The sequence below is a fragment of the Canis aureus genome, chromosome 3 (assembly GCF_053574225.1).
Source record: "Canis aureus isolate CA01 chromosome 3, VMU_Caureus_v.1.0, whole genome shotgun sequence".
Lineage (NCBI taxonomy): Eukaryota > Metazoa > Chordata > Mammalia > Carnivora > Canidae > Canis > Canis aureus.
The window spans coordinates 32,823,907-32,846,631 of record NC_135613.1 but is presented as its reverse complement, the minus strand read 5'-3'; the positions used below and the strand labels follow the sequence as shown (position 1 = coordinate 32,846,631).

At 57.0% G+C, this 22,725-nt stretch overlaps 3 protein-coding genes and 1 pseudogene across 17 annotated transcripts in view; 2 read left to right on the top strand and 2 right to left on the bottom strand.

Moving 5' to 3' along the window:
• The window catches only part of SAMD11 (sterile alpha motif domain containing 11), a 56,502-nt gene extending 52,615 nt beyond the window's left edge, over positions 1 to 3,887 (top strand). For all 11 annotated transcript variants that reach the window (XM_077891758.1, XM_077891756.1, XM_077891754.1 and 8 more), the window contains 2 exons: positions 96 to 206; positions 313 to 3,887. In XM_077891758.1, the coding sequence (XP_077747884.1) occupies positions 96 to 206; positions 313 to 558 (357 nt within the window). In that variant the 3' untranslated portion in view covers positions 559 to 3,887. The remainder of the gene's footprint in view (positions 1 to 95; positions 207 to 312) is intronic.
• Positions 1,026 to 14,906, bottom strand: NOC2L (NOC2 like nucleolar associated transcriptional repressor). Of its 2 annotated transcripts, none has more exons than XM_077891762.1 (19): positions 14,787 to 14,906; positions 14,484 to 14,636; positions 12,318 to 12,492; positions 12,106 to 12,228; positions 11,308 to 11,428; positions 11,131 to 11,221; positions 10,244 to 10,322; positions 10,005 to 10,115; positions 9,491 to 9,604; positions 8,568 to 8,756; positions 8,160 to 8,299; positions 6,967 to 7,078; positions 5,227 to 5,340; positions 4,748 to 4,849; positions 3,345 to 3,488; positions 3,121 to 3,234; positions 2,110 to 2,245; positions 1,619 to 1,741; positions 1,026 to 1,313 (listed from the first exon to the last, which is right to left on the bottom strand). In XM_077891762.1, exons 1-19 carry the CDS (start codon positions 14,810 to 14,812, stop codon positions 1,207 to 1,209), a joined length of 2,274 nt encoding a protein of 757 aa, XP_077747888.1. In that variant the 5' UTR covers positions 14,813 to 14,906; the 3' UTR covers positions 1,026 to 1,206. The 2 variants fall into 2 exon arrangements, with proteins under 2 accessions (XP_077747888.1, XP_077747890.1); XM_077891764.1 differs by having other exon boundaries at positions 11,308 to 11,425.
• LOC144310590 (small ribosomal subunit protein uS14 pseudogene) lies at positions 13,538 to 14,227 on the bottom strand (annotated as a pseudogene).
• Positions 14,907 to 14,971: 65 nt separating the features above from the next.
• Positions 14,972 to 22,586, top strand: KLHL17 (kelch like family member 17). Of its 4 annotated transcripts, none has more exons than XM_077891775.1 (12): positions 14,972 to 15,158; positions 17,743 to 18,002; positions 18,090 to 18,211; positions 18,344 to 18,565; positions 18,972 to 19,088; positions 19,287 to 19,500; positions 19,813 to 19,957; positions 20,042 to 20,209; positions 20,636 to 20,724; positions 20,833 to 20,906; positions 21,111 to 21,292; positions 21,670 to 22,586. In XM_077891775.1, the coding sequence occupies exons 2-12, from the start codon at positions 17,792 to 17,794 to the stop codon at positions 21,896 to 21,898; spliced, it is 1,773 nt and encodes a 590-aa protein (XP_077747901.1). In that variant the 5' UTR covers positions 14,972 to 15,158; positions 17,743 to 17,791; the 3' UTR covers positions 21,899 to 22,586. The 4 variants fall into 4 exon arrangements, with proteins under 4 accessions (XP_077747901.1, XP_077747903.1, XP_077747902.1 ...); XM_077891774.1 differs by lacking the exon at positions 14,972 to 15,158 and adding an exon at positions 16,721 to 16,953; XM_077891777.1 differs by lacking the exon at positions 17,743 to 18,002 and having other exon boundaries at positions 14,973 to 15,158.
• Positions 22,587 to 22,725: the final 139 nt, after the last annotated feature.

The following is a 22,725-nucleotide window of genomic DNA, read 5'->3' as shown; positions in this document are numbered from 1 at the left end:
GCCCTTGGTGGGCTGGAGGGACCCAGCATGGTGGGCAGGCGCTGGTCCCAGCACTCAGGCCCTGATATTCCCCCCCCCCCCCCACCGTCCCTCAGGTCTTCAGAGAACAAGGAATTGATGGGGAGACCTTGCCCCTGCTGACAGAGGAGCACCTCCTGACCACCATGGGGCTGAAGCTAGGGCCTGCTCTCAAGATCCGGGCCCAGGTGAGTCTCATCTGGGACCAGTTGTTTCCAGACAATGGTGGGTCAGCACAAAGGCTCTTTATGGCTGCAAGCCAACAGGCCCCCACCCAGGCCCATCTCTCCACAGGTGGCCAAGCGCCTAGGCCGAGTCTTCTACATGGCCAGCTTCCCTGTGGCTTTGCCGCTGCAGCCACCAACACTGCGGGCCCCAGAGCGGGAGCTCACCTCTGGGGAGCAGTCCCTGTCCCCAACGATGGCCCCCTCCCCCTATGCAGGTGGCCACCCCCCTGCTGGCCGAGCCTCACCTAAGCAAGAGAATGGAACTGTGGCTCTGCTCCCAGGGCCTGCAGACCCTCCCCAGCCTCTGTGCTGAACTGGTGGGTGAGCCACCTTGATCCTGAAGCCCTTCAGTGCCAGCAGCTCTGATGCAAAACACCCACCCTACTGCATAATTTTGTTTTGGCTTTGGATGCAAAAACACAAGTTTTTAAACGGAAAATGTGACTTAAGAGGAAAAATTTCTAGAACTTTCTGGGGGTGGCAGTAGAGCCAGGTACAGAGAGCCCGGGGACTCTGCATCCTGGGTACCTGCAGACAAAAACCAAAGAATGACAAAGGAAGGAGAGGAGGCATGTCAGGCCACCCTGGCCTTGGCCTTGCCTATTAGCTCTGTCTGGGACTGGGACTGCTCTTCTCCAGGGTTTCAGCAGCCTGCTATTGGGTGAGAGGTTAGGGCAGGGTCCCACTCCAGCTTCTCTCAACTGTGGGGTGCAGTGGTAGACAGATTCTACAGTGCTGGTTTCTATCCCCATAGCCACCCCTCCAGGGATCTGCACAGGGTTCAGTACTTTCTGGTCTTTCATGTTGTAAAAACAGCCCCATCCACCATCTACTGCCCTTACCCCATGGCACGCGTCCTGCCTGACCTCTGGGCCAGCCAAGAAGCCACATTCCCCGCCGACTGCCTGATGAGGTAGGAACACTGCACAGCAGTTCCCACAGGTCCCCAGGCTGGCACCCCTCAGTCCTCCTCAGACAGCTGGAGATCCTGCAACTCATCCTCTGGTCCCTGGGCCAGCCGCCACAGCTCCTGGTCATCCAGGCCCACCTCTGTGTCTGGGCTTCCATCTGCAGGAAAAGACCGAGGCTACATAAATTCTGCTTTATCGGGAAGAAGCCAGCCTTAGAGATTACTCATCACTAATTAATCACAGTCCTAATTAATTTATTGGTGCTGCTGTTACTGGCTGCCAGAGCCAGTGGGAACAGAGCAGCTGGCCTGGCATCCCCAAGGAGGGGTGTGGGCCCAGCCTAGAGCCATACTCCCACCCAATGGCCCTGCCTATCCACTCACCTAAGCCCATGACAGCCTTGGGCTCCTGGAAAGATTCAAAGGGCCACAGCACCACTCCTCACCTCCAGGAAACACTCACCTTTTGAACTGCTGACTTCTTGGCTGCTACAGCTGCCATCTTCTTCATCTTCCTCATCTTCTTCCTCTTCCTCCTCCTCCTCCTCCTTTACCCTCTGCCAAGCTCCTGGGGACCCAGGCTTCCCTGGGGACCAAGGAAAAAGAGCCCATGGGAGTAGGCCCACCAGCTAATGCATACTAGGTGCAGCTAATGCGGGAGGGTGGGGCAAGCTCACAACCCCACACCCACCCATCTTCTCCTCAGGCCACCTTTGGGCAGGTGGAGAGGATTCACAAGTTCCCAGCAAGGAGTGGGAGCAAGGGAACAAGGTCTGGGGACACATGTCCTAATTCCAGGAGGCCCTCACCCCAAGACAAGCAGAATTGGTGAGGGGCATAGCAAAAGTGAGCAGTGAGGTGGGAGCCAGCGCCCGCTCTCCTGGTTCCAGGAGGTGTGCAAGGAAGCCTTCTAAGTCCGCCTTCCCCTTACCCAGAAAGAGCTCAGGACCCTACCTCTCTCTGAGAAGTCCACAGTACTATCTTCCTCATCACTGTGCAGATCAAAGAGGTCTTTAAATTCCACTCTGTCTTCATTCTTACGGTCTCCCACCTTCCGCCGCTTTATCACTGGCAAGTTCAAATCTTCCAGCTGGAAGGATCCAGAACCAGAGCAGAAGATGAGGGTGGTCAAGGTGGCTCTGAGAGCCTACGCTAGCCCAGTCCCCAACTTGTCCTGTCTTAGCCCTAGGCCTGATCTCCATCTTAAGGCTTAGCCCACAACCACAGCAAGAACCCTGACCACAACTACGGTCTTCCTCTCCCTCACATTCCCAAAGACCAACTCTATCCAAACCCACTGTCCCATTCCCTTGTTCCCTTTAAGCCTTGCCTCCCAACCGGTCCTCCACTTTTTATAGCCAACTCTTGGTCGGCATCACCAGGTAGGACTCCTGGACAGCTGTCCTGCTAGGCAGGTGAGGAGGCTCCAGCCACACACTGGCTGAAGACCAGCTGCAATCCCTCCCTTTTCTGGCTCCCAGAAATAGCAAACATCAGCACAAGGACACAGTCACAGGCATGCCACTCAGCATGAAGCTGTTCCCTCAAGTCACACTGTCCCACACAGGCCAGGCCCAGACTTATAGAGGCATAGCCCCTCCTACACCTCCTTTCCCACCCTCCTGTTGTCCACGGGCTGGCCTGGGTAACAGGGTCAGTCCAGCCACTCCCACCCCCCAAGTCCCTAGCCAGTCCAGCCTCCAGTGACCTCCTGCTGAAGGCCCTAAGAGAAGCCCCCCGATTACTCTGCTCGGCACAACATCTGTCCCTTCAGAGCAGCCACAGGACAGGCTGCAGCTGGGAACAGGCCCCAACCATCAGCTGACCTCATCCCTGGGACTGTCCCTTCCCACAAGCCGCCTTCCCCAGTCTGGTCTTAAAGATACAGCCAGGGAGCTAGATCTTTATCTTCAAACAAACCAGTGGTGATGCCCACCCCCCAGCAAACATTCCCTGCAGACATACCCGCTCTTTGCCACTGATCTCCAGCTGGATCTCTCGCTCCCTCAGCTTCCGCCACTGGTTGTAGTATTTGGTGAGAGGGGTTCCCTCCTCTCGGGTCTGCTTCTCCCAGGTATCCTGTGGGGAGAGGATCAGGATCATGTCCCATTCTGCACAAACCTCCAAAGCCCAGCTCTGTGCTGACTGGTGCCCTCAGGCAATGCCGCCTTCCCCAGCTCCCAACTCACCACTGCATGCAGGTCAGCCACACTGAAGGAGGCCCCCTGGCGGCGGCTGCAGATGTACTCCGCATTTTCCTGCACCTTCTCCAGCAGCTGGCGCAGCTGCCTGCAGTAGTTGGCCACCTTGCACTCACGGAGGAAGGATTTCAGCTGCAGAAGGGAGGGAGGGCTCAGTCAAGGTCCAGATGCAGGGATGCTCTGCACCACACCATCTGCCAGGGTCACACAGGACCCCAAGGAGATAATGGAGAAGCAGGAAACATGGGTTCGTGTGTCTCACGGCCCTAGTGCACATGTCCTGGCACCCTAGCCAGGAGTGCTAGTGCACACACCTGGGGAGTGAGGCCCAAGTGCACACACCAGAATGTGAGAGGCAGGGGCCACATGAGCTCTGTTGCCTGGGCCTGTGATAGCTGGAGAGCAGATGGCCCATCCCACAGGCCATGCAGAGGCATGGGTGGCAGCAGTGGGGCAGCATGGGTCTACACTCCAGGTCAAATCCCACCTTTGGCCTGTCTCTGTAAATAAAGTTGTATTTGTACATGTCCATACTCATTTACTTTCGTGTTTCTGTGGGGGTTTTGTATATCAACGGGGAGACCTGAGCAGTTACGAGAAATCAAGTGACTGTAAAGTCTTGAATACTTATCATTTGACTCTACCAAAACAGTTTGCTGAGCCTTGTTCCAGACTATGATCCCTGGACCTAGAGTCCAGAAATAAAGCCTTGCACTCAGCCACACCCATGTCTGGATGGGGCTCTGAGCCAGGTGAGCAGCCCCACCCCTACTCACTAAGCAGACCTACAATTGTGGGGGCTGGTTCTGCCCACCAGGGTCAGACAGGGACAGGCTGTTCCACCTGACCCGTCCTATGACAGGCACCTGCCCTTTTAAGATGGGAAACATCTGGTCTAAAAGCAAATGGACACTCCCAGAGAGGCCCAGAAGGGACTTCTGAGAGAAGGGACGCCTACTCCACTCTTGTATCACCTGAAGGAAAGTTGAGACAGGGTCTGTGATGGGGCTGACTGGGGCTTCCACCCAGGGCCACCTGGGAAAGCCTAGAGTCAGGAAACCAGTCTGACTCGGCCCACTCCAGCCCAACTACCCCTAGGGTAGACCTCTTAGCCAGTCTGGTCCCTGGACTATGGCAGACCTGGGGTGGAGCTGGCAAGTCCTAGGGCCCCTGCTGACTTACCTGGGCCAGCCCCACCCCTAAAGATCCACACCCCTATGTTCGTACTTCCCATGTTGAGGCAGTGCCAACATGGAGGCCTCAGGTTAGACTCTGCTCCTGGCCCCTTACGTAAATGGGGAGCCGAGCCCACTAAGACAGTCTAGCCTGCTAACAAAGCAGGCCATCTAGTGATCTGGGCAGGGAAGGGGGAACCAGACAGTGGTACACACCTGCAGCACGGCAGGCAGTGCTAGTTCAGGGAATGCAATGCTGTGGGCCTGGCTGTGCAGGTACTCCAGGATGAGGTCATACAGCTGCTCCACCAGGCCATCCTGAGACAGCAGGGAAGAAAGGGGAATGTCAGGGGAGACGGAAGCTCAGTGACCTTCCAAAGCAGGCCAGTATGTCAGCTCACTCTCCAGGGTGGAAATCAGAGGATGTGACTCCACAGCCTCCCCACAAGCCACACTCACACTGAGTGCGTGAGCCACTGAGTGTGGCTGAGGCCAGGGAACACTGCTTTCTCCACCCCAAGACACCCATGAAGATCCACACAAATTCTGGAGGGCAGTGAGCTCCCTCGTGTCCACACACCTCTAACTGCTGTCACCCCATACACAGACCCTAATGCCCTATGACATCTACCTGTGACCTCTACCCAAGGCATTTCTCCAAGCCCCTCCACAGAAGGCCTGGAGGCTGGCCTCACCCGGTATGCCTTCTCCTGCAGGTTGACTTTGGACAGCTTCAGGATCACCATGAAGTTGATGGGCTTGGAGCTCATGCGCCCCGGCCTCCTGTTGAAGTCGACCTGCTGGAAAACCTGTCCCAAGGCCACATCAGCTTGGCCTGCTGTAGCTCATGCCCCACTATACCGCACACTCCACCCATACACTGGTTCCTTAGGGACCCATTTTGGAACCAGGGACAAGCAGCCATATGCAGCGCCAGTCCTGTGGCCCCACAGACTCCCTGCCTTCCAGAGCTCTGGCCTCCAAGGGAATCACTTCATTCCACAGTGGAGTTCTCTGGAATGAAGTGGGACCGATGGGGGCAGGAACAGGAGCACACACACCCTGACTCTCTCCTAAAACTAAACCAAGAAACTTTAAGCATCAGCGTCAGGAGATCATTCCTGTACACACAGCCACTGTCACTACAACATCCTCATCCATGACTGCATCCCTGAGGTCTGGTGCCAACCCCAGGGCTGCATCCCTGGGAGTAACACACCAACGGACAGGGGGTCTCCGATAAAGCCCTAAAGAGCTTCCACTCCCTCACCCTCAAGAGACCACAAGCTGCATTCACCGACCTCCGCCCTTGGAGAAGCCCACCCTCAGGTCCAAAGGCTGAAGGCTGCCCTGTGGCAGCAGAGTGGGAGCCATACCTGGCCCCTCCTCACCACCCTCTCACAGGGGTGATCCAGGATGTTGTTCTGAGGGGGAACAGGTAGCTGATGCTGAAGATACCAGAGCCGGGATGAGGTTTCCCAGCTGGGCTCAGCACAACCCCGGACAGAAAGCACTGTAACTGTTGTAACAACAAAGTGTTTTCCTAGGGGGGGCACTGCCCTTTCTCTATTTCTCTAGCCTGACTGCTCTCAACCCCCTTTCCACCCACCCAGGAAGGGAAAGGCAGAAATTCCCTGGAGGCAGAGAGCTTTGCTTCAGCCTCTGTAACTTGTTTTCTCTGGAAAGGAGAGGCCTACATGCCTGGGGGTCAAAAGGACATGCCAAGTAGGGCTGAGGCACACAGAGGCTGGGATCAGTACAAAAGCCAAGTAAAATTAAAAGAAGAAATCAGAATAGGAACCCTCTGGAGACTGCTTTCTCTCCCCTACCTGGTAAGGAGACACAAAGAACAGCCCTGGCTACACTGAGCCCACCCCTATCCAGCCCATGTGGTGAACAGGGACACTAACACCTCTCTAGGTCTAGAGTGGGCTGGGGCCTAACCCCTAGTGGATTTCTGGGCTTTAGTCCACAACCTTTCCCTACCTGAGCTATATGCACGTGTGGGCATACAAGGACACACTCACATGTGTGTACACGCAGATCAACGCATACACACAGATGCACACAGGAGTGTGCAGGAAAAGAAATACAGCTTTGGAATCATTTCTAGGCTTCTGGCCGAGCTCTCCTGCTCACTGTTACAGACCAGAAAGACCCAAGCGTGTTAAAACCAGCACCCTCAGGCCAGCCCTGCAGAGCAGCCTGTTCTCCCTGCCACTCTGGCCTACCAACACACAGCACCAGCTTGGGCAGGTAGCAAGGCACTGCACTCAACAATGTCCTGACAAAACCTGCTCTACAAATGCAAAAAGCAGCACTCTGGAAGGTTACATGCATCTCAGAACAGATGGTCTCCATACAGCAAGAAGTGCCTCCAAGAACAGCACAGAGGCATTGTACCACCCCACCCCAGGTGACAGGCACCCTCTCACCTCCAGTATGAAGGGCAGCACTGGGATGAAGGTGCCAGTGCTCTCCGAGAGCAACGTCAGAGCGCGTACACAGTGCATGCGCAGGGGATAGAAGCGGGCAGTGGGGACCAGCCTGGGGGCACGTGGGAAAGCAGAGGTGAGCAGAGGCCTGGGCCTCAGAGATCCCACAAATCAGCCTCACCCTCCTGACCTGGCTGCCCATGACTCATTCCAACCCTTGGGGTTCTAATCTTAGGAAGGGGCCCTCTTGTCAATTTCTCTCAGAGTCAGAGGGACACCTGCCCTTTCTGATTCCTCTAGACACAACAAAGCAGAACAAAAGGCCCTGACTGAAATTCTAGTCTTAAGGCCCTGCCTCCTCACTATTTCACCGGGATGAGGAAACACCCCAACTGACTTTTCACTTCATTTTAATACAGGATGGTGGCAAAGGGAGATGGTTCGTTCATTCAAGGCTTGCTTTCTTCCCTGCCCCTACTTTCTTTTTTTTTTTTTTTTTTTTTTTTTTTTTTTTTTTTTTAAAAATTTTTTTTTTTTATTTATGATAGTCACAGAGAGAGAGAGAGAGAGGCAGAGACACAGGCAGAGGGAGAAGCAGGCTCCATGCACTGGGAGCCCGACGTGGGATTCGATCCCGGGTCTCCAGGATCGCGCCCTGGGCCAAAGGCAGGCGCCAAACCGCTGCGCCACCCAGGGATCCCCCTGCCCCTACTTTCAAAGTCCCCCCTTCAGGAGCTCAGGGGCAATCCCTCCCAGCCAACAAAGGCAGCCACCCAACCACAGGCAGCTCCTCCAATCTGTCCCCACTGACCACAGCTTAGTAGTCACAACTGAAATGTGGCACATCATACCAGATATGCTCTGTTCAAGAACCCCATGGTAATAAACCCAAGTTCCTTTCAAATTGCACAGTCTTTCCTACCCAGCATCACCCAGAATGCATGAGTCTGGGGCATTCTCCCATGCAGGGCACTGGGCCACAGACACCACCACCCCCTGTCCTTCCTCAGGCACTGTCAAATAGCAGATCCCAGGGCCCAGGGATTGGCCAGACACTCCTGGGGACTTAGCTCTGCCTGGCCCTCCAGAATGCCTCCCTGCATAGCCCTGACTCTGACCCCCACAACTGCCCGGGTAGCCCTGGCCCTGGCCTCCTCTGGCCCTCAGTGCAGCCCTGCCCACCCCTGACTCACTTGATGCAGCCAATTACCACTTGGGAGAGGGGATAGATCAAGGGCTGGAGAGCTTCACTCGGGCAGACAGTGCTGAGAGCGCGGCACCAGAGGTAGAGGCAGTGCACGAATTGCCAGTTGTACACGGACTGGTAGGTCTCCTGGGCACAGAGGGAAGTCCATCTCCAAATCAGCTCAGGGGTCCTGGAGAGGCCCAGCCCTTCCTCACCCACCCTGTGCACAGGGTCCCAGGTAGCAGCAACACTGTGCCCACCTACCCAAACTCCCCACCCCCCACCCTCAGAGACGTCCCCACCTTCCACCTGTTGCCAAAGCCCCCACCAGCAAGGGCCCTGACCCCACCAGGGTGCTGGGTTGTCTCTCCTAAGAGATGGGAGGCTTCCTCCCCCAACAAGCCCAATCACACACCTTCTTGCGTGTGGTCATGGCATTACGCAGATGGATGGCAAGCTGGCGGATATAGAGGAAGGCGTGCTGATAGGCAATGCCAGTGTCCAGGGCAAGCAGCTCGATCAGGGTCCGCTGCATGAAGTTGATGAAGGGCAGGGTGCTGGGGGAGGTGAATTTGCAGTTCCTCACGTATGTGATGTACATTTGCTGCCAGAAAAGTTGCAGTCAGAGCCACCAGAGCTCCCAGGGCCATATGTACCCACCACTCAGCTCAAAGCCACCACCAGATACTTGGGCCTTTCCCTCAGAGCTACTGCAGGAACCACAGTCTGGCCATGGCCATGTCTGCTGAGACCCCCTCCTCCTATAGCACCTGTTCCTAGGGCCCCCTGCTGCTGCTACTCAGCCTCCACAGGTGTCCACTCACCAATCTCATGTACTAAGTCTGCAGTACAGAGAGGAAAGGTCCTATAGGGAAGGTGGAGTGTCAAGGAAGCTGCAGCATGAATAACTGCAGGAAGAGGCCAGGACACCACAGAGGGACTGGGGATGAGGGTGGTAAAAAAAGCTCTAGCTATGTGCCAGGCCTATCTGGGAATTTCTAGAGGGACTCCATGTGGGACAGGCCACCCCAGGCTTGCAGGCAGGCAGCAAGGTCCCCATCCCTCTACACACCTGATGTCCTCAGCCACTGAGGAGAGAGCTGCGCAGAGCAGTCCATGTGCAGCCCCTGGGGGCCAAGAGTTCCCATCCCTGTCACTGTTCCCAACTTCTCAGGGAGGAAACTATGATGATGGTGTGGGTCATCCCAGGGCCGTGGTGCCAACAAGGGGCGCTGACCACAAAAGCAGCTCCCCAGCCCTCAGGCCAAGACTTTCCACCAGACCCTGATGGACACAGACTCGGAGGCACTGGAGGCAAGAGCCTCGGGCCTGCGTTACCTTGAGGATGGGACTCAGGAAGACTTCCTTCTTGTGCCGGCAGACCCTGACGAGGACCAGGAAGGCCAGTACACGCAATGTCTCTTCACCTGTACTCCACAGGACCACCATCCTCTGCAAAAGGTGTGACATCACTGCCTGCCCCAGCCTCCCCAAGGCTGTCAGAGGCCCCGGTGGTCAAGGCTAGGAGACAGCCCTTCCCAAAGCACCTCAGTAGAGAACCAGTCAGAGCTCAAATAGGGAGTAACAAAAATGTAGAACAGAGCACACTCTTTCCCCACAGCAGTACCACAAAAACATGTTACACACAGATCCAGGAACATACGTTATAAAGAAGAGCATGTCTCACTGCAGTTCTCAGCAGAAACATCAGAAAGCTGCCACCTTACGTGACTGGTCTTGCAACCCCAAGAATAGAGAGCTGATAGAGGCGGAGGCCAAGCAAGGGGCAAGATGGGGATGGGCGCCGATGCCACCTCCACCCTAACACCAACACGGGAAGGGAACTGCACACCTTGAGCAGCATGCGGCACTGCTTCGGAAAGGTCAAGTAGTACAGCACAGAGCTGCTGATGTGCTGGAGCACAGCTGCCGCTACCGTCGTCTCCGTTATGCAGGCCACCAGCTGGGGAAGCAGAAGAGGTCTATGAGGCCCAACACCCAGTCACATCTGGGCAACAAGGAAGGACCGGACCACCAGATGTGGCCAGGCCTTGTGGGACCCAGCAGGCCCTCTCCCCATTGTAACTGCACCTGTATAACTGAGCTCAGGTAAACCCTGATGTCCAGCCGGAGCTTCCCCCACAGTAGGCTGCTGGACGGCTGCAGCACCCTGCAGAGAGACCAAACCCACCCCATCTGAGTGAACCCTGTTCTCCCAGTGCAACGGTCCCCTTCACACAAAAGCCCATGCCTGGCCAATGCCAGCACCACCTTCCCAAGGTCTGTCAGTTTCCCTGCCCCTTTCAAACAGGGCTACCTCCACCAAGCCATACCCTCCTGATCACTAGTCCAACTCTGGCAGCTTCCACCAAACACAGATCCTCGTGTCCCCAGTTGTGCCACTGCCCCCTGCCTCCCTTACAGGTGGTAACAGCAGGACCCTTCCCTGGTGTCTAGCGCAATCTGACCTTTTGTGCCCTTACTACCTCCTAGTCATGTGGCTCTATGACCCTCCCAGGCAAATATCCCTCCCATTTTACCCATCTGCTGCTCTTCTCTCCCCTCTGAAGACTTTCCATAGCCTCTTCTCAAATTCACCTACTTACAAGCACACACAATCCCCAGAGCAAACAGAAGGAAGTGAACAAAACATTCATTTAAAAAGAGAAAAATAGCAAAGAAAACAGCATCCTGATCTATAAAAGTAGTGGTGCAAAGTCAAGCACACACTCTGGGCCCCAGAAGAATTATGGGTAAGGAATTTACCTTCTCACAAAGAAAAGGAAAAAAAAGACAAAACCACCCAATTGGCCATGAGTGCCCACCCTCTCCCAGGAACTCTGCAAAGGGCCTGGCTCCATCTTCAACATCCTTCCATCCTGGCTGGGTCTAGAGAGGGCCACTATATCACAAAGCCTCTGCCTTCCCTAATGTGGGGGGCCTGACCATGCCCCTCTACCTCCCCTCTTCCCTCTCACCTACTACTGTCCTTGGTGGCTTTTCCAAACAGCAACTTCTGGAGATAGCCAAAGAGATCTCTGATGCAGAAGGTGACCAGGGCGTTGAACACTGCAACAAGGAAACTACAGATGCCATTCACAGGACAAAAGGTAGAACAAAAAGCCACTATCCCACATCCCCTTGCCCCAACTCACCAGCACTGTCCGTGACCTGGAATCTGCTGGCTTCAGCACCTTCCTGGTCTCCTTGGGTGGTGACCACAGCAGCTCGGAATGCCTGCACAACTTCGTGGAACAGCTTTGGAGTGAGGTGCTGCTAAAGGGGTTAAGAGGACCCAGAATGTTGGGGGAGCAACCAGCTGTGTCAGACAGAGTGAGAGGCAACCAGAGTTCCAGAAACCTGCTCTATGAGAGAAAAGCATCCCTTGCCCACATTCTGAGACATGGAGCAGAGGTGGAGGCAGTGTTACGGAGCCACAAGCAAGGAAGAGAAAAAGGAGTCCAGAATCTTCTTGGAAGGGCAGGGAGCCTGGCTCAGGGCCACAGGGGAAAGGCTAAGGGTTCCAGATCTTCATGGTGGCCTGTGACAAGTAGTACCTAGGATTCTCCCTTCTGTCCTTTCCTTTTCTTGCAAAACCAATGCAGAACCCTTCAAAAAAGGGCTCTGGCTCCATTAAGACACAGAAACTATGTTCTGCCCACGATGGCACTCAGGTAACAGGGAGCCTGAGAGAGAAACCGAGAGAGAGAGAGAGAGCAAGAGCCCCTAGGATCTCTAAACAAAGGAGAGCATGTAATCCTGGAGCCTCTCAGCATAAAGAAAGAACTATGTGAGATTCCCTGGTGCTCAATAGGAGTCCAGCGCCCGTGCTCAGAGACGGGCTCCTCCCACCTACCTCCTCGCAACTGCACAGATCCAAGCGTCTGAAATGAGCCCAGGGCAGATTCCTAAAGTGGGGGGAGTCCAGCTGCCCACCCCATGCCACTTCTCACCTTTGCTGCCTGCTTCCACCTCTCAACCATTGCAAGGGTCACGGGAACAGAATCCCTTTTCTTCCCCTTCAGCCCTCCAGGGACTCCATCCTCATCTGCATCTTCCTCCTCCACACTTGCTTCCTGCACCAGATACAGAGGGCTGGGCTGAAGCAGGATGAAAAGGCCCTAAGTGTGCCCTTGCCCCCACCCAACTCTGCCTAGGCCCTCACTTCCAGCGTGTCTGGCAGAGAGTGGAGCTGTTCTTCTTCATCCTCAGTGGTGTCTGAATCACTAAAGTTCAGCAGGCTCTGGTCGTTCTCCTGCAGGAACTTGTAGAACTCAGGGTCTTTGTCCTTCAGCCGTGAGAGCTGGTCCTTATGCTCAGATGCTCGACCTTTCCGCCGGCTGAGAAAGTGAGTGTCGTCAAAGTACAACACACAGGCACAGCTCACAGAGATGGGGGAAGTGGGGTGAGGCTTCCTGTCCTCCACACTTAAGCCTCCCAGGCTCCACAGAGAAGCTACGGGGCTTGATCTGCTTGCTCCACAACAACTATCAACAACTAAGGCAGGGGGATTTCCAGGGATAAGTTTTCAGCAGATCCCCCACTCCCCTAAACTCCAGACTTATATACTCAACAGTCTCTCTATATACATTTCAACACCTGTGTTTTTTATTTTATTTTATTTATTTATTTATTTATTTATTTATTTATTTATTTATTTATTTACTTACTTATTTACGATAGTCACACACACACACACAGAGAGGCAGAGACATAGGCAGAAGGAGAAGCAGGCTCCATGCACCGGGAGCCTGACGTGGGATTCGATCCTGGGTCTCCAGGATCGCGCCCTAGGCCAAAGGCAGGCGCTAAACCGCTGCGCCACCCAGGGATCCCAACACCTGTGTTTCAACCCCATCACATCCAACACCAAACTTGTGGTTCTCCCAAACTTGCTCTGCCAGCACCCTGCTCCATCTCAGGTGCTGGTAATCTTGCCTTTCCAGGGACTCAAGGGAAGACAAGCTCTATCTTTCATACCCAGCATGCAAAGTGCCACGATATCTCATCAGTAAAAAAAAAAAAATCCTTCAAATTCCCTCATGTTTCCTCCTAAACCAGCACCATCTCTCAAGTGTCCCAATTACCATAGTTTCTGTCTCCCTATCTCGGTACTGACCATCTCCAACCTATTCTCAAAACACCCCTTTGTGTTGTGTCCTGTGACATCACTTCACAGGTTTAAACCCTGAGATAACTTCCCATTTTACCTGCACGTCTTACAGATGACCTGCGAGATCTGACTCCATCACCATCTCTCCAGGTTCCTCTTCTACTACTCTTCCTCCCACTTCTCAGACACACACTTCTGTGCAGACCTACCCCCACCTTAGGAGCTTGGCTGTTCCTTTTTTTTTTTTTTTTTTTTTTTGCATAATTGGAGTGTTTTTATTTTATGTACAATGAGTCGGCATCAAAGTAGGTATCTTGGACATCTGCAGTTAAGGTAGGTATCTTGGATGACCCATTCAAGGAAGTTCACTTAATCCAACTTAATGAAGCCTATATCCTTGGCATACTGACGGAAACACTGGCGGCACATGTTGAGGCTGTATTTCCGGATCAGACCGTGCCAGTCCGAACAGACGGCAAGAACGAGAGCCCTGGCCTAACTTCCTCGGGTGGCTCCAGTAGAGCTGCTGGTGACCCATCTTGCTCTTTCGGATGCAACGAGGCAAAAGCAGCTTGGCCGTTCCTGATCCGTGAAACACCAAAGCATTCTTCCCCTGTGTGGCTTCCAAAACCCCTCAGGATTCTGTTCAGTGAGCATCTCCTCCAAGGGCCGCCTCCACCAAACACAACAGGCGCCCCCAACGTGCTCCCTACTCACCTAACCCCTCGTGTTATTCTTCGCTGTTTGCCACACTTATCTCTTCTAACCTACGATACCTATGATTCACCCGAATCATAGGTGAATGCCTGAGCTCTTCCAAACATTGCTATTCACTAACACATGCCCACCACCTAAAATAAGGTTTGCCGGGCGCCCGGGGAGGCTCAGTTAAGTCTCCGACTCTTGCCTTCGACTCGGGTGGTGCTCTCAGGGTAGATAGAGGGCTCGGCGCTCTCAAGCAGGGAGTCGACCTGAGAGTCTCTCTTCCTCTCCCTCCGCGCCGCCCTCCCGCCCTCCCCCCCGCGCTCTCTCAATTTTTTAAAAAAGTAACAAAAAACGCTCGTCCGCGAACAAGACCTCAGCAAACGCTGGATGAGGGAATGAATAAGCCCAAGGGTCTGGGCTGGGGGAGGGGGTCGGAGGTCAACATTCATGCGATGGGGTGGGCCAGGAGAAGGGCTTGCTTTACGGACGTGCCACCGGAGCCGCTCCCCTCACCTGGACCAGGGGCTCCCGCCCAGCCCATCCAGGCTCCGGTCGGCTCCACACGCGGCCCGCGTCTCTACTTCTGGGGCTCCTTCGGGCTCCGACTCAGACTCAGAATCAAAGCCCGAAGCCAAGAACTCGTCCACCGTCAGTTCTGCCAGGCGCCTGCAGGTTACAACGCCGGTGTCAGGACTCCCCGCCATCCCGGTTTGCCCCAGCCTTGCTGCCCCAGGAACACGGAGACGCTCAGTCAGAGCCTCTTTGGATATAAGCACCCACCGGAAGGCCGAATTGGTCCTCAGACCCCCAGCTTACCGCTTTCTACCCCGCGCCGCCGCCATTACTGCAAGCCCGCAGCGTGGGCCCCACTTCCGGCCCCAGAATGCTGTGCGTTAGCCGCACTTCCTCCGGGCAGGCCTCGCCCCCGGCCCCGCCCCACCGCGCCCCACTGGTGGCTCTAAGTTTCTCCAATCGTGACTCGGGCGGCATCCAGGCGGGAGGGCGCATTCACAACCCTGTGCCGTGGGCTCCCAGAATGGCAGGCCGGATGCGGGCTAACTGCGCAGGCCTAGTGCAGTTACGGCTCCCGCACACATCGCTGAGTGCCGAGCTGTAGATCTCGAATATCGGGCAAGACTGCATAGGATGGAATCCTGACCTGGTGCTCACAAATCTGTGTCCTTCCCGGTAAGAGACGGGAAGATGAGGCCCAGGACCTGGGCACCCTCTCCTTGCCCACAGCCTCCCCAGAGCTCCAAAGCACGTGCCTGTGAGGGGGTCAGTGCATTGACAACCGACAAGGTGCATCCAGGTGAAAACATTTGACAGGACTTCTATGCAAAGAGCTCTTACAAATCAATAAGAAAGAGCCAATAAGGGGAGCCCCCGTGGTCCAGCGGTTTAGCACTGCCTTCGGCCCGGGGTGTGATCCTGGAGACCCGGGATGGGTTCCCACGTCCGGCTCCCTGCATGGAGTCTGCTTCTCCCTCTGCCTGTGTCTCTGCCTCTGTGTGTGTGTGTGTGTGTGTGTGTGTGTGTCTGTCATGAATAAATAAAATCTTAGGAAAGGAAAGGAAAGGAAAGGAAAGGAAAGGAAAGGAAAGGAAAGGAAAGGAAAGGAAAGGAAAGGAAAGGAAGAAAGAAAAAGAGAGAAAAGAGCCAACAACCCAGCAGGAAAAGCAGTCTAGTAGAATAGGCAATGCCATAGGTGGGCAGTGTGACAAAAAAAGAGAGAGAGAGAGAGAGAGAGAGAGAGACTCTGATGGCCAGGCCGGTCTCATGTGAATGGAATGAAGAGAGTCATTTCTACTTCACTGGACAGTCCACACCAAGGAGTGGGGGTGGGGGGGCAGTGAACAGATCACAGAGCTGTTATTTATTGTTTTGGGGTTTTTTTGAAGATTTTATTTGTTTATTCATGAGAGACACAGTGAGGGAGAAGCAGAGACGCAGGCAGAGGGAGAAGCAGGCTCCATGCAGGAAGCCCGACGTGGGACTGGATCCCGGGTCTCCAGGATCAGGCCCTGGGCCACCCGGGCTGTCCCCAGAGCTGTTATTGAAGCCCGTTTGGCCAAACCTTCCTGAAAGTACTGCTCCTGATACTTGAGTCCATGGAGTCCTCTGCTGGCAATTTGCCCAAGCCCACAGCGTGGGGCTGGGCAGGAAAGGCTACTTTTCTTTTGCCCAGTCTGTGGGAAGGGCGGGTTCCAAGGCCCAGAAGCTGGAAGGTTGTGTTGCTAGGAGAAAGGAGGCAGGAAAGCCACTGATGCACTCCTTCCCTGCCCCCACCACCTAAGGGCAAGGGTTGGTGGGTCTGGACCCCCTGACCCCACAGCCGCCCTGGGAGCAGGCGTGGCTCCTGGCAGGTCCCCCAGGCTACCTCCACCCACGCCACTCTGTCCCCCGCAGACGGTGTCCAGTTCAAGGCCTGGTACTTGCAGGGGTTCGTGGAGCGAACCAGTAAAGGCCAGATGGGCCGAGTGGTCCGCCTGGGGTCACAAAAGGCAAGCAGGATGTGGGCCAGGGCTGCCTCGGGTCCCCGGGGCAGCAGGGCCTTCCAAGCTGCGGGCCCAGGGTGCTTACGGGGGCAGGGCTTCTTCTTAAATGAATTGGCGGGGATGGACGGTCCCGGGGTCTTCCTGGAGGAGACGGCCGGGGTGCCCGGTCATTACTGACTGGGGGAGGTTCAGTCCTCGAAGACTCGCGGAGCGCGGGCGGCGGGGCGGGCGGCGCCGAGAAACAGCGGCTGCGGGCAGGCGGCGGGAGCGAGGGACGCGGAGAGGGCCGCCACCGCCTAGCAGCCCTCCAGCACTCCGTGCGTCCGTTCGCCAGTGCGTTCTCCGCGGGTCGCGGCGGGTCCGGCAGCCGAGCCCATGCAGCCGCGCAGCGAGCGCCCGGCGGGCAGGACGCAAAGCCCGGAGCACGGCAGCCCGGGGCCCGGGCCGGAGGCGCCGCCGCCACCGCCGCCGCCGCAGCCGCCAGCGTGAGTGGGCCGAGGGGCTGGGGGCCCGGAAGCCAGAGCAGGGGCCGAGTGGGTCCGGGAAGGACACCGGGAGGGGGTGCACCGAGCCTGGCTGGCTGCCCGGAGGAGGCAGCCTCGGCCGCCCCGCGGAGGGTACGACTACCCCTGTGTATCGCGCACACGGTGGCGTGGGACAGGGCGTCCAGAGGTGGCCGCTCCCCGGAGCCTCTGTCCTCTCCCGCCGCCCTTGAATTCCGGCCGCGCCGCTCAGACTTAGCTCGCCTGCAGGATGGGGGCAAGCCGCTCCAGAGGGTCAAGCGAGGTCAGGCCTGCTGGGGGGCACAGGGGTCTCAGAGCTGTCCTACACCTGGCACGCGTCCTTCGCGCCCAGCCCGTGCTAAGGACACTGACTCTGTTGGGTAGTGGGAAGGGTGGCCAGTGACAGATGGAGAAGAGTCACAGGCACAGAAGTCCCGTTCTTATGGGGGCACCTGGGCAGAGGGGTGTGTGGTGCCAGGAGAGGTCCTGGCAGAGGAAGCTGGATATGTTCAGCCTTGGCATCAGGTGTGTGACTGGACCCCATGCAAGGAGCAGGGGTGGAGCAGTTTTGCTGGACTCCAAGGAAGGCTCCCTTGTATGAGGGACAAGAGTTAGGGGGAGGGGATAGCGGTTGGTCCTTGATGGAACCCAGGTATGGGCTGCCGGAGAGAGGGGTGGCCTTCCGAGGTGCTCCAGCCCTGCCTTAGGTGTTAGGGGTGGGCGAGCAGCTCCCTGCAGAGCGCACCCTGACCTGGCACTGCCCGTCCGCAGCCCGGAGGCAGAGCGTGCACGTCCTCGGCAGGCCCGGCCCACAGCCCCAATGGAGGGTGCAATGCAGCTGCTGAGCCGTGAGGGCCACACTGTGTCCCACAATTCCAAACGGCACTACCATGATGCCTTCGTGGCCATGAGCCGCATGCGGCAGCGTGGCCTCCTGTGTGACATCGTCCTGCACGTGGCAGCCAAGGAGATCCGAGCACACAAGGTGGTGCTGGCTTCTTGCAGCCCCTACTTCCACGCCATGTTCACAAGCAAGTACCGCCACATCCAGTCTGGGCACACGGGGGGCTCCGCCGATCTCCTAGGGCAGGGACCGGCCTGACCTGCTGTCCCCACAGATGAGATGAGTGAAAGCCGCCAGACGCATGTGACTCTGCACGACATCGACCCTCAGGCCTTGGACCAGCTGGTGCAGTTTGCGTACACTGCTGAGATTGTGGTGGGCGAAGGAAACGTGCAGGTGAGGCTGCCTCATTGCACATCGCACACCTTTGCCCAGCCCAGCACCTCAGCTCCCAGTGTCCCCTCGATTCTTCACATCCCGTTTCCCTGTCCCTGCTCCTGTGGCGCTCTCTCTCCTCTCACCCCACAGACTCTGCTCCCAGCGGCCAGTCTCCTGCAGCTGAATGGCGTCCGTGACGCCTGCTGCAAGTTCCTGCTGAGTCAGCTCGACCCCTCCAACTGTCTGGGCATCCGGGGCTTTGCTGACACACACTCATGCAGCGACCTGCTCAAGGCAGCACACAGGTATGTGCTGCAGCACTTCGTGGATGTGGCCAAGACTGAGGAGTTCATGCTGTTGCCACTAAAGCAGGTAACATGACAGCTGGGGCATGGCCTTAACGCTGGACCCTAGACCCAGCCCTTGAACTCCTTTTTAACTCTAAAGACCTGACCATTTGCCCCCCAACCGTTATTTCCAGCCTCATTACACATCCCCTGCCCTCCCCAACCCCCACACCCCTGCCTCATCCCCTTTTCCTGACTTACCTAAGCCCTCAGCTTTTGACTTTGATCCTATCCTGACCACATCCCTGCCTACAATCTCCAGTCCCTGGTTCTACATCCCCAAGAACCGAATCTGTAGCTCCTGACCCCACTTGGCCCCTTCTCATAGGAACACTGGGCTCCCATTGGACTCTCCCTCCTGGGCACCTTCAGGGCTCCATGGGCCCCCAAGAGCCTCCCCAGATCTCAGATCTGAGGGTCCCCACCCCCAGGTGCTGGAACTGGTCTCTAGCGACAGCCTGAACGTGCCTTCAGAGGAAGATGTCTACCGTGCCGTCCTGAGCTGGGTCAAACATGACGTGGATGCTCGGAGGCAGCATGTCCCGAGGGTGAGGCTAGTACCTAGGGAGGCCTGCTGTGCTTAGGAGGGGATACACAGTAGCTGAGGGCCTGGGTGCACCTGGGCTCAGTCCAGAGACCCCCTCACAGGAGTGATGCAGACACGTGTTTCAAGAAGGGTCCAGGGTGTCTGAGGGGGATCTCCTCACTGGAGCCTGCCGCCTGACCATGGCACCCCTGCACCCCAGCTGATGAAGTGTGTGCGCCTGCCCCTGCTGAGCCGGGACTTCCTGCTGGGCCACGTGGATGCGGAGAGCCTGGTGAGGCACCATCCTGACTGCAAGGACCTGCTTATTGAGGCCCTCAAGTTCCACCTGCTACCAGAGCAGAGGGGCGTTCTGGGCACCAGCCGTACACGGCCCCGGCGCTGTGAGGGAGCTGGCCCGGTGCTCTTTGCTGTGGGTATGTTCACCTGTTATGTTGTCTCTTGTCTCATGTCTGGGCCCCCCAACATACCCTACCTCTCCCCTCCCATCCCTGGCCTGAGCCCCACCTGAGGCTACATCACACTTTGCTGGTCATACTCTGTACCCACTCCACACCTGTTCCTCTGTTGGCCCATGGAGGACCCCGTGTGGTGTGACCCACTAACCAGTCCCCATTTCTGCCCACCCTTGGAGCCCATAATCACTCTTGACCTTAAGCTGTGCTAGAGACCCACAGCCATTGCCTCCCTGGGTCCTTTGTCCTGCCCCGTCACCTCCCTGTTCCTAGGTGGTGGGAGCCTATTCGCCATCCATGGGGACTGTGAAGCCTACGACACACGCACTGACCGCTGGCACGTGGTGGCCTCCATGTCCACGCGCCGGGCCCGAGTAGGTGTGGCAGCAGTTGGGAACCGGCTGTATGCTGTGGGTGGGTAAGTGTGGAGGCTGGTTTTGGGTCAGGGGCTTAGCATATGCCCACTGGACCAGTCCTGACCGGCAGCGGACCCCTCCCCTAGTTACGATGGGACTTCAGACCTGGCCACCGTAGAGTCGTACGACCCTGTGACCAACACCTGGCAGCCCGAGGTGTCCATGGGCACGAGGCGCAGCTGCCTGGGTGTGGCTGCCCTGCACGGGCTCCTGTATGCAGCTGGTGGCTACGATGGGGCCTCCTGCCTCAACAGGTAGTGGCCGGGGTCAGGGCCGGGTGGCCTCTTGGGGTTGGTTTGGCTGCAGGTGTGGCTGCATCAGGACTGCAGAGATCATGCCTGAGGGGAGTGAAGAGGGATCCCACCTGACTCAAGTCACCAGGGCGCCCTGGGCTTCTTCGTGTGCATCAGCCCAGCTGCCCCTTCTTTAACTCTCAAGGTCTTTCCACCAGCCCAGGGGCTGGGGACCATGTGGACACTTGCCCAGGATCATGCAGGCAGCCAGCTAGTGGCCTGTGTCTCCACCCAGAGGGTCTGCTTCTTGCTCCAGTGGGATTCTGGGGTCAGTCTCTGTGACTGCCCAGCTTGGGATTTTAATATTCCATGGGGGAGGGCAGGTCCTGGGACCAGGGCAGCCTTTCTGCCACTGCTCAAGGTCAGCAGCAGGCCTGGTATCCACAGTGCTGAGCGCTACGACCCTCTGACGGGAACATGGACATCCATCGCTGCCATGAGCACCCGGAGGCGATATGTACGTGTGGCCATGCTTGGTAGGTGACAGGCCTGCTTTGTGTAATGTCTACCCTACTCCCACCTGCCCCCACCCTGGGGGACCCCGCATGTAGCAGGCATACCACGGGCATGTTGACTCTCCACAGATGGGAACCTATATGCTGTGGGTGGTTATGACAGCTCATCACACCTGGCAACTGTGGAGAAGTATGAGCCCCAGGTATGAAACACCCCAATCATGTGAATTTCCCTTCCTAAGCGCTGCTTGAGGTCATCACCCTAGTCACCCACACCACCCAGAGGATCAGCCCTGTACGTCCCACCTCTGTCCCACAGATAGCCTATTCTGGAGTAGGGATCTCCCCCGCGGAGGAGGAGGGAGGCTGCTGATGGGTCTGCCCCCAGCTGGTCCCCTTCACTGCAGGTAAACGCATGGACCCCCGTGGCCTCCATGTTGAGCCGACGAAGCTCAGCAGGGGTGGCGGTGCTGGAGGGGGCCCTCTACGTGGCCGGCGGCAATGATGGCACCAGCTGCCTCAATTCTGTGGAAAGATACAGCCCCAAGGCCGGTGCCTGGGAGAGCGTGGCACCCATGAACATCCGAAGGTGCGCCCCTGTCACTACCACCCATCAGGGACTGAAATAGAGGTCTTAAGGCCTCAGGCCTGGCTTGCGTGGTATGCCCTTGCTTCGCATCCGCACCGCCCGCAGCAGGTCTCCACCCGGCCCCTGAAGCTCTTCTTGCAGTCTCCGCCCCCAGAGCTCACTCCCCCGCCCCGCCCTCCCCAGGAGGCTCCGCCCAAGGCCCCCCATGGCTCGCCCCCACCCCGGAGGCTCTTCTTAGAGTCCCGCCCCCACCGCTCACCCCGCCTCGCCCCAGGAGGCTCCTCCCACGGCACCACCCCTACGGCTCACTCCCCCCTCCTGCCCCAGGAGGCTCCTCCCGCGGCCCTGCCCCCACGGCTCACCTCCTCCACCCCCAGGAGTACACACGACTTGGTGGCCATGGACGGCTGGCTGTATGCCGTGGGAGGCAACGACGGCAGCTCTAGCCTCAACTCCATCGAGAAGTACAACCCAAGGACCAACAAGTGGGTGGCCGCGTCCTGCATGTTCACGCGGCGCAGCAGCGTGGGCGTGGCCGTGCTCGAGCTGCTCAACTTCCCACCGCCCTCCTCGCCCACGCTGTCCGTGTCGTCCACCAGCCTCTGACCCGCGGCGCGGACTGCACTGAGGCCCGGCCCCCCGGCCTCCCACATGCCTTAAGCCCCACAGGGCGGGCCCCAGCGCCTTGTGTGTCGGGGGCAGGATGCTCGGCCCCCCCACCAGGAAAGTCTTGCCCTGTCTGTCCTTGTCTTTCTGCGTCGAGGCTGTCCATGTCTGTGTTCATTTTTCAGTGTTTGTTTACGTGTGTGCCATTTATTTACTTACTGGTTTATTTATTTATTATTTATTGGTCGATGAGCAGTGCAGCACCTACTAGTTTACATGTTTCCCCTTGAAGTGTCCTGTGTCTCTGGGACCAAGCTGCCTTTCCAGGTGTCCTCCTGTCCCCCTGGGGGCATCAAGAAGCAATGGGTGTGGACACTTGAATCTCGCATGGGTCAGGGGTGAACTCCAACTCTGTAGACCTGGAGGGACTGAGGGGACAGGTGCAGAGCAGCAGGCCAGGGTTAGTGGGGTGGAGGTTTTCTGAGCAGGTGCAGACCCTTCTAGCCTGGGCTTAGCATAGCACCCCTACCTTGCCCAGCCAGGCACGCTCCCAAGAAGGGCATGAAGCAAGCTTCCTTCTTGTGGGCATGGTGTCTCTTCTGGATCCTGCACTGAGCTGAGCACAAGCGTGCCACAGATCCCACACAGCAATATGAGCCAACTTGAACAATAAACATGTTTCTTGGGCTCTGTGGGCTTGAGGCTGAGTGTACATCTCCACCCTTTGGGGTCTTGTCTGCGGTGACCAGGAGGGCCTGGAGACAAGTGTGCAGCTGGGCTGAGGCTCTGCTTTGGCATCTGGGGGCTTTGAGGCAGCATCATCATGT

What these genes read in the sequence shown, in the direction of transcription:
- NOC2L (XM_077891762.1), bottom strand. Translation starts at nt 14,812, where the DNA reads ATGGCGGCGGCGCGGGGTAGAAAGCG. An exon ending in TGCTGCCCTTCATACTGGAG is followed by an intron (nt 5,341 to 6,966) that starts GTGAGAGGGTGC and finishes GCCTTGGGACAG; the next exon opens with GTTTTCCAGCAGGTCGACTT. An exon ending in CACTGCCTGCCGTGCTGCAG is followed by an intron (nt 3,489 to 4,747) that starts GTGTGTACCACT and finishes TCCCTTCTGCAG; the next exon opens with CTGAAATCCTTCCTCCGTGA.
- KLHL17 (XM_077891774.1), top strand. Translation starts at nt 16,844, where the DNA reads ATGCAGCCGCGCAGCGAGCGCCCGGCGGGCAGGACGCAAAGCCCGGAG. An exon ending in CCGCCGCCGCAGCCGCCAGC is followed by an intron (nt 16,954 to 17,742) that starts GTGAGTGGGCCG and finishes GCCCGTCCGCAG; the next exon opens with CCCGGAGGCAGAGCGTGCAC. An exon ending in CTTCCACGCCATGTTCACAA is followed by an intron (nt 18,003 to 18,089) that starts GCAAGTACCGCC and finishes CTGTCCCCACAG; the next exon opens with ATGAGATGAGTGAAAGCCGC.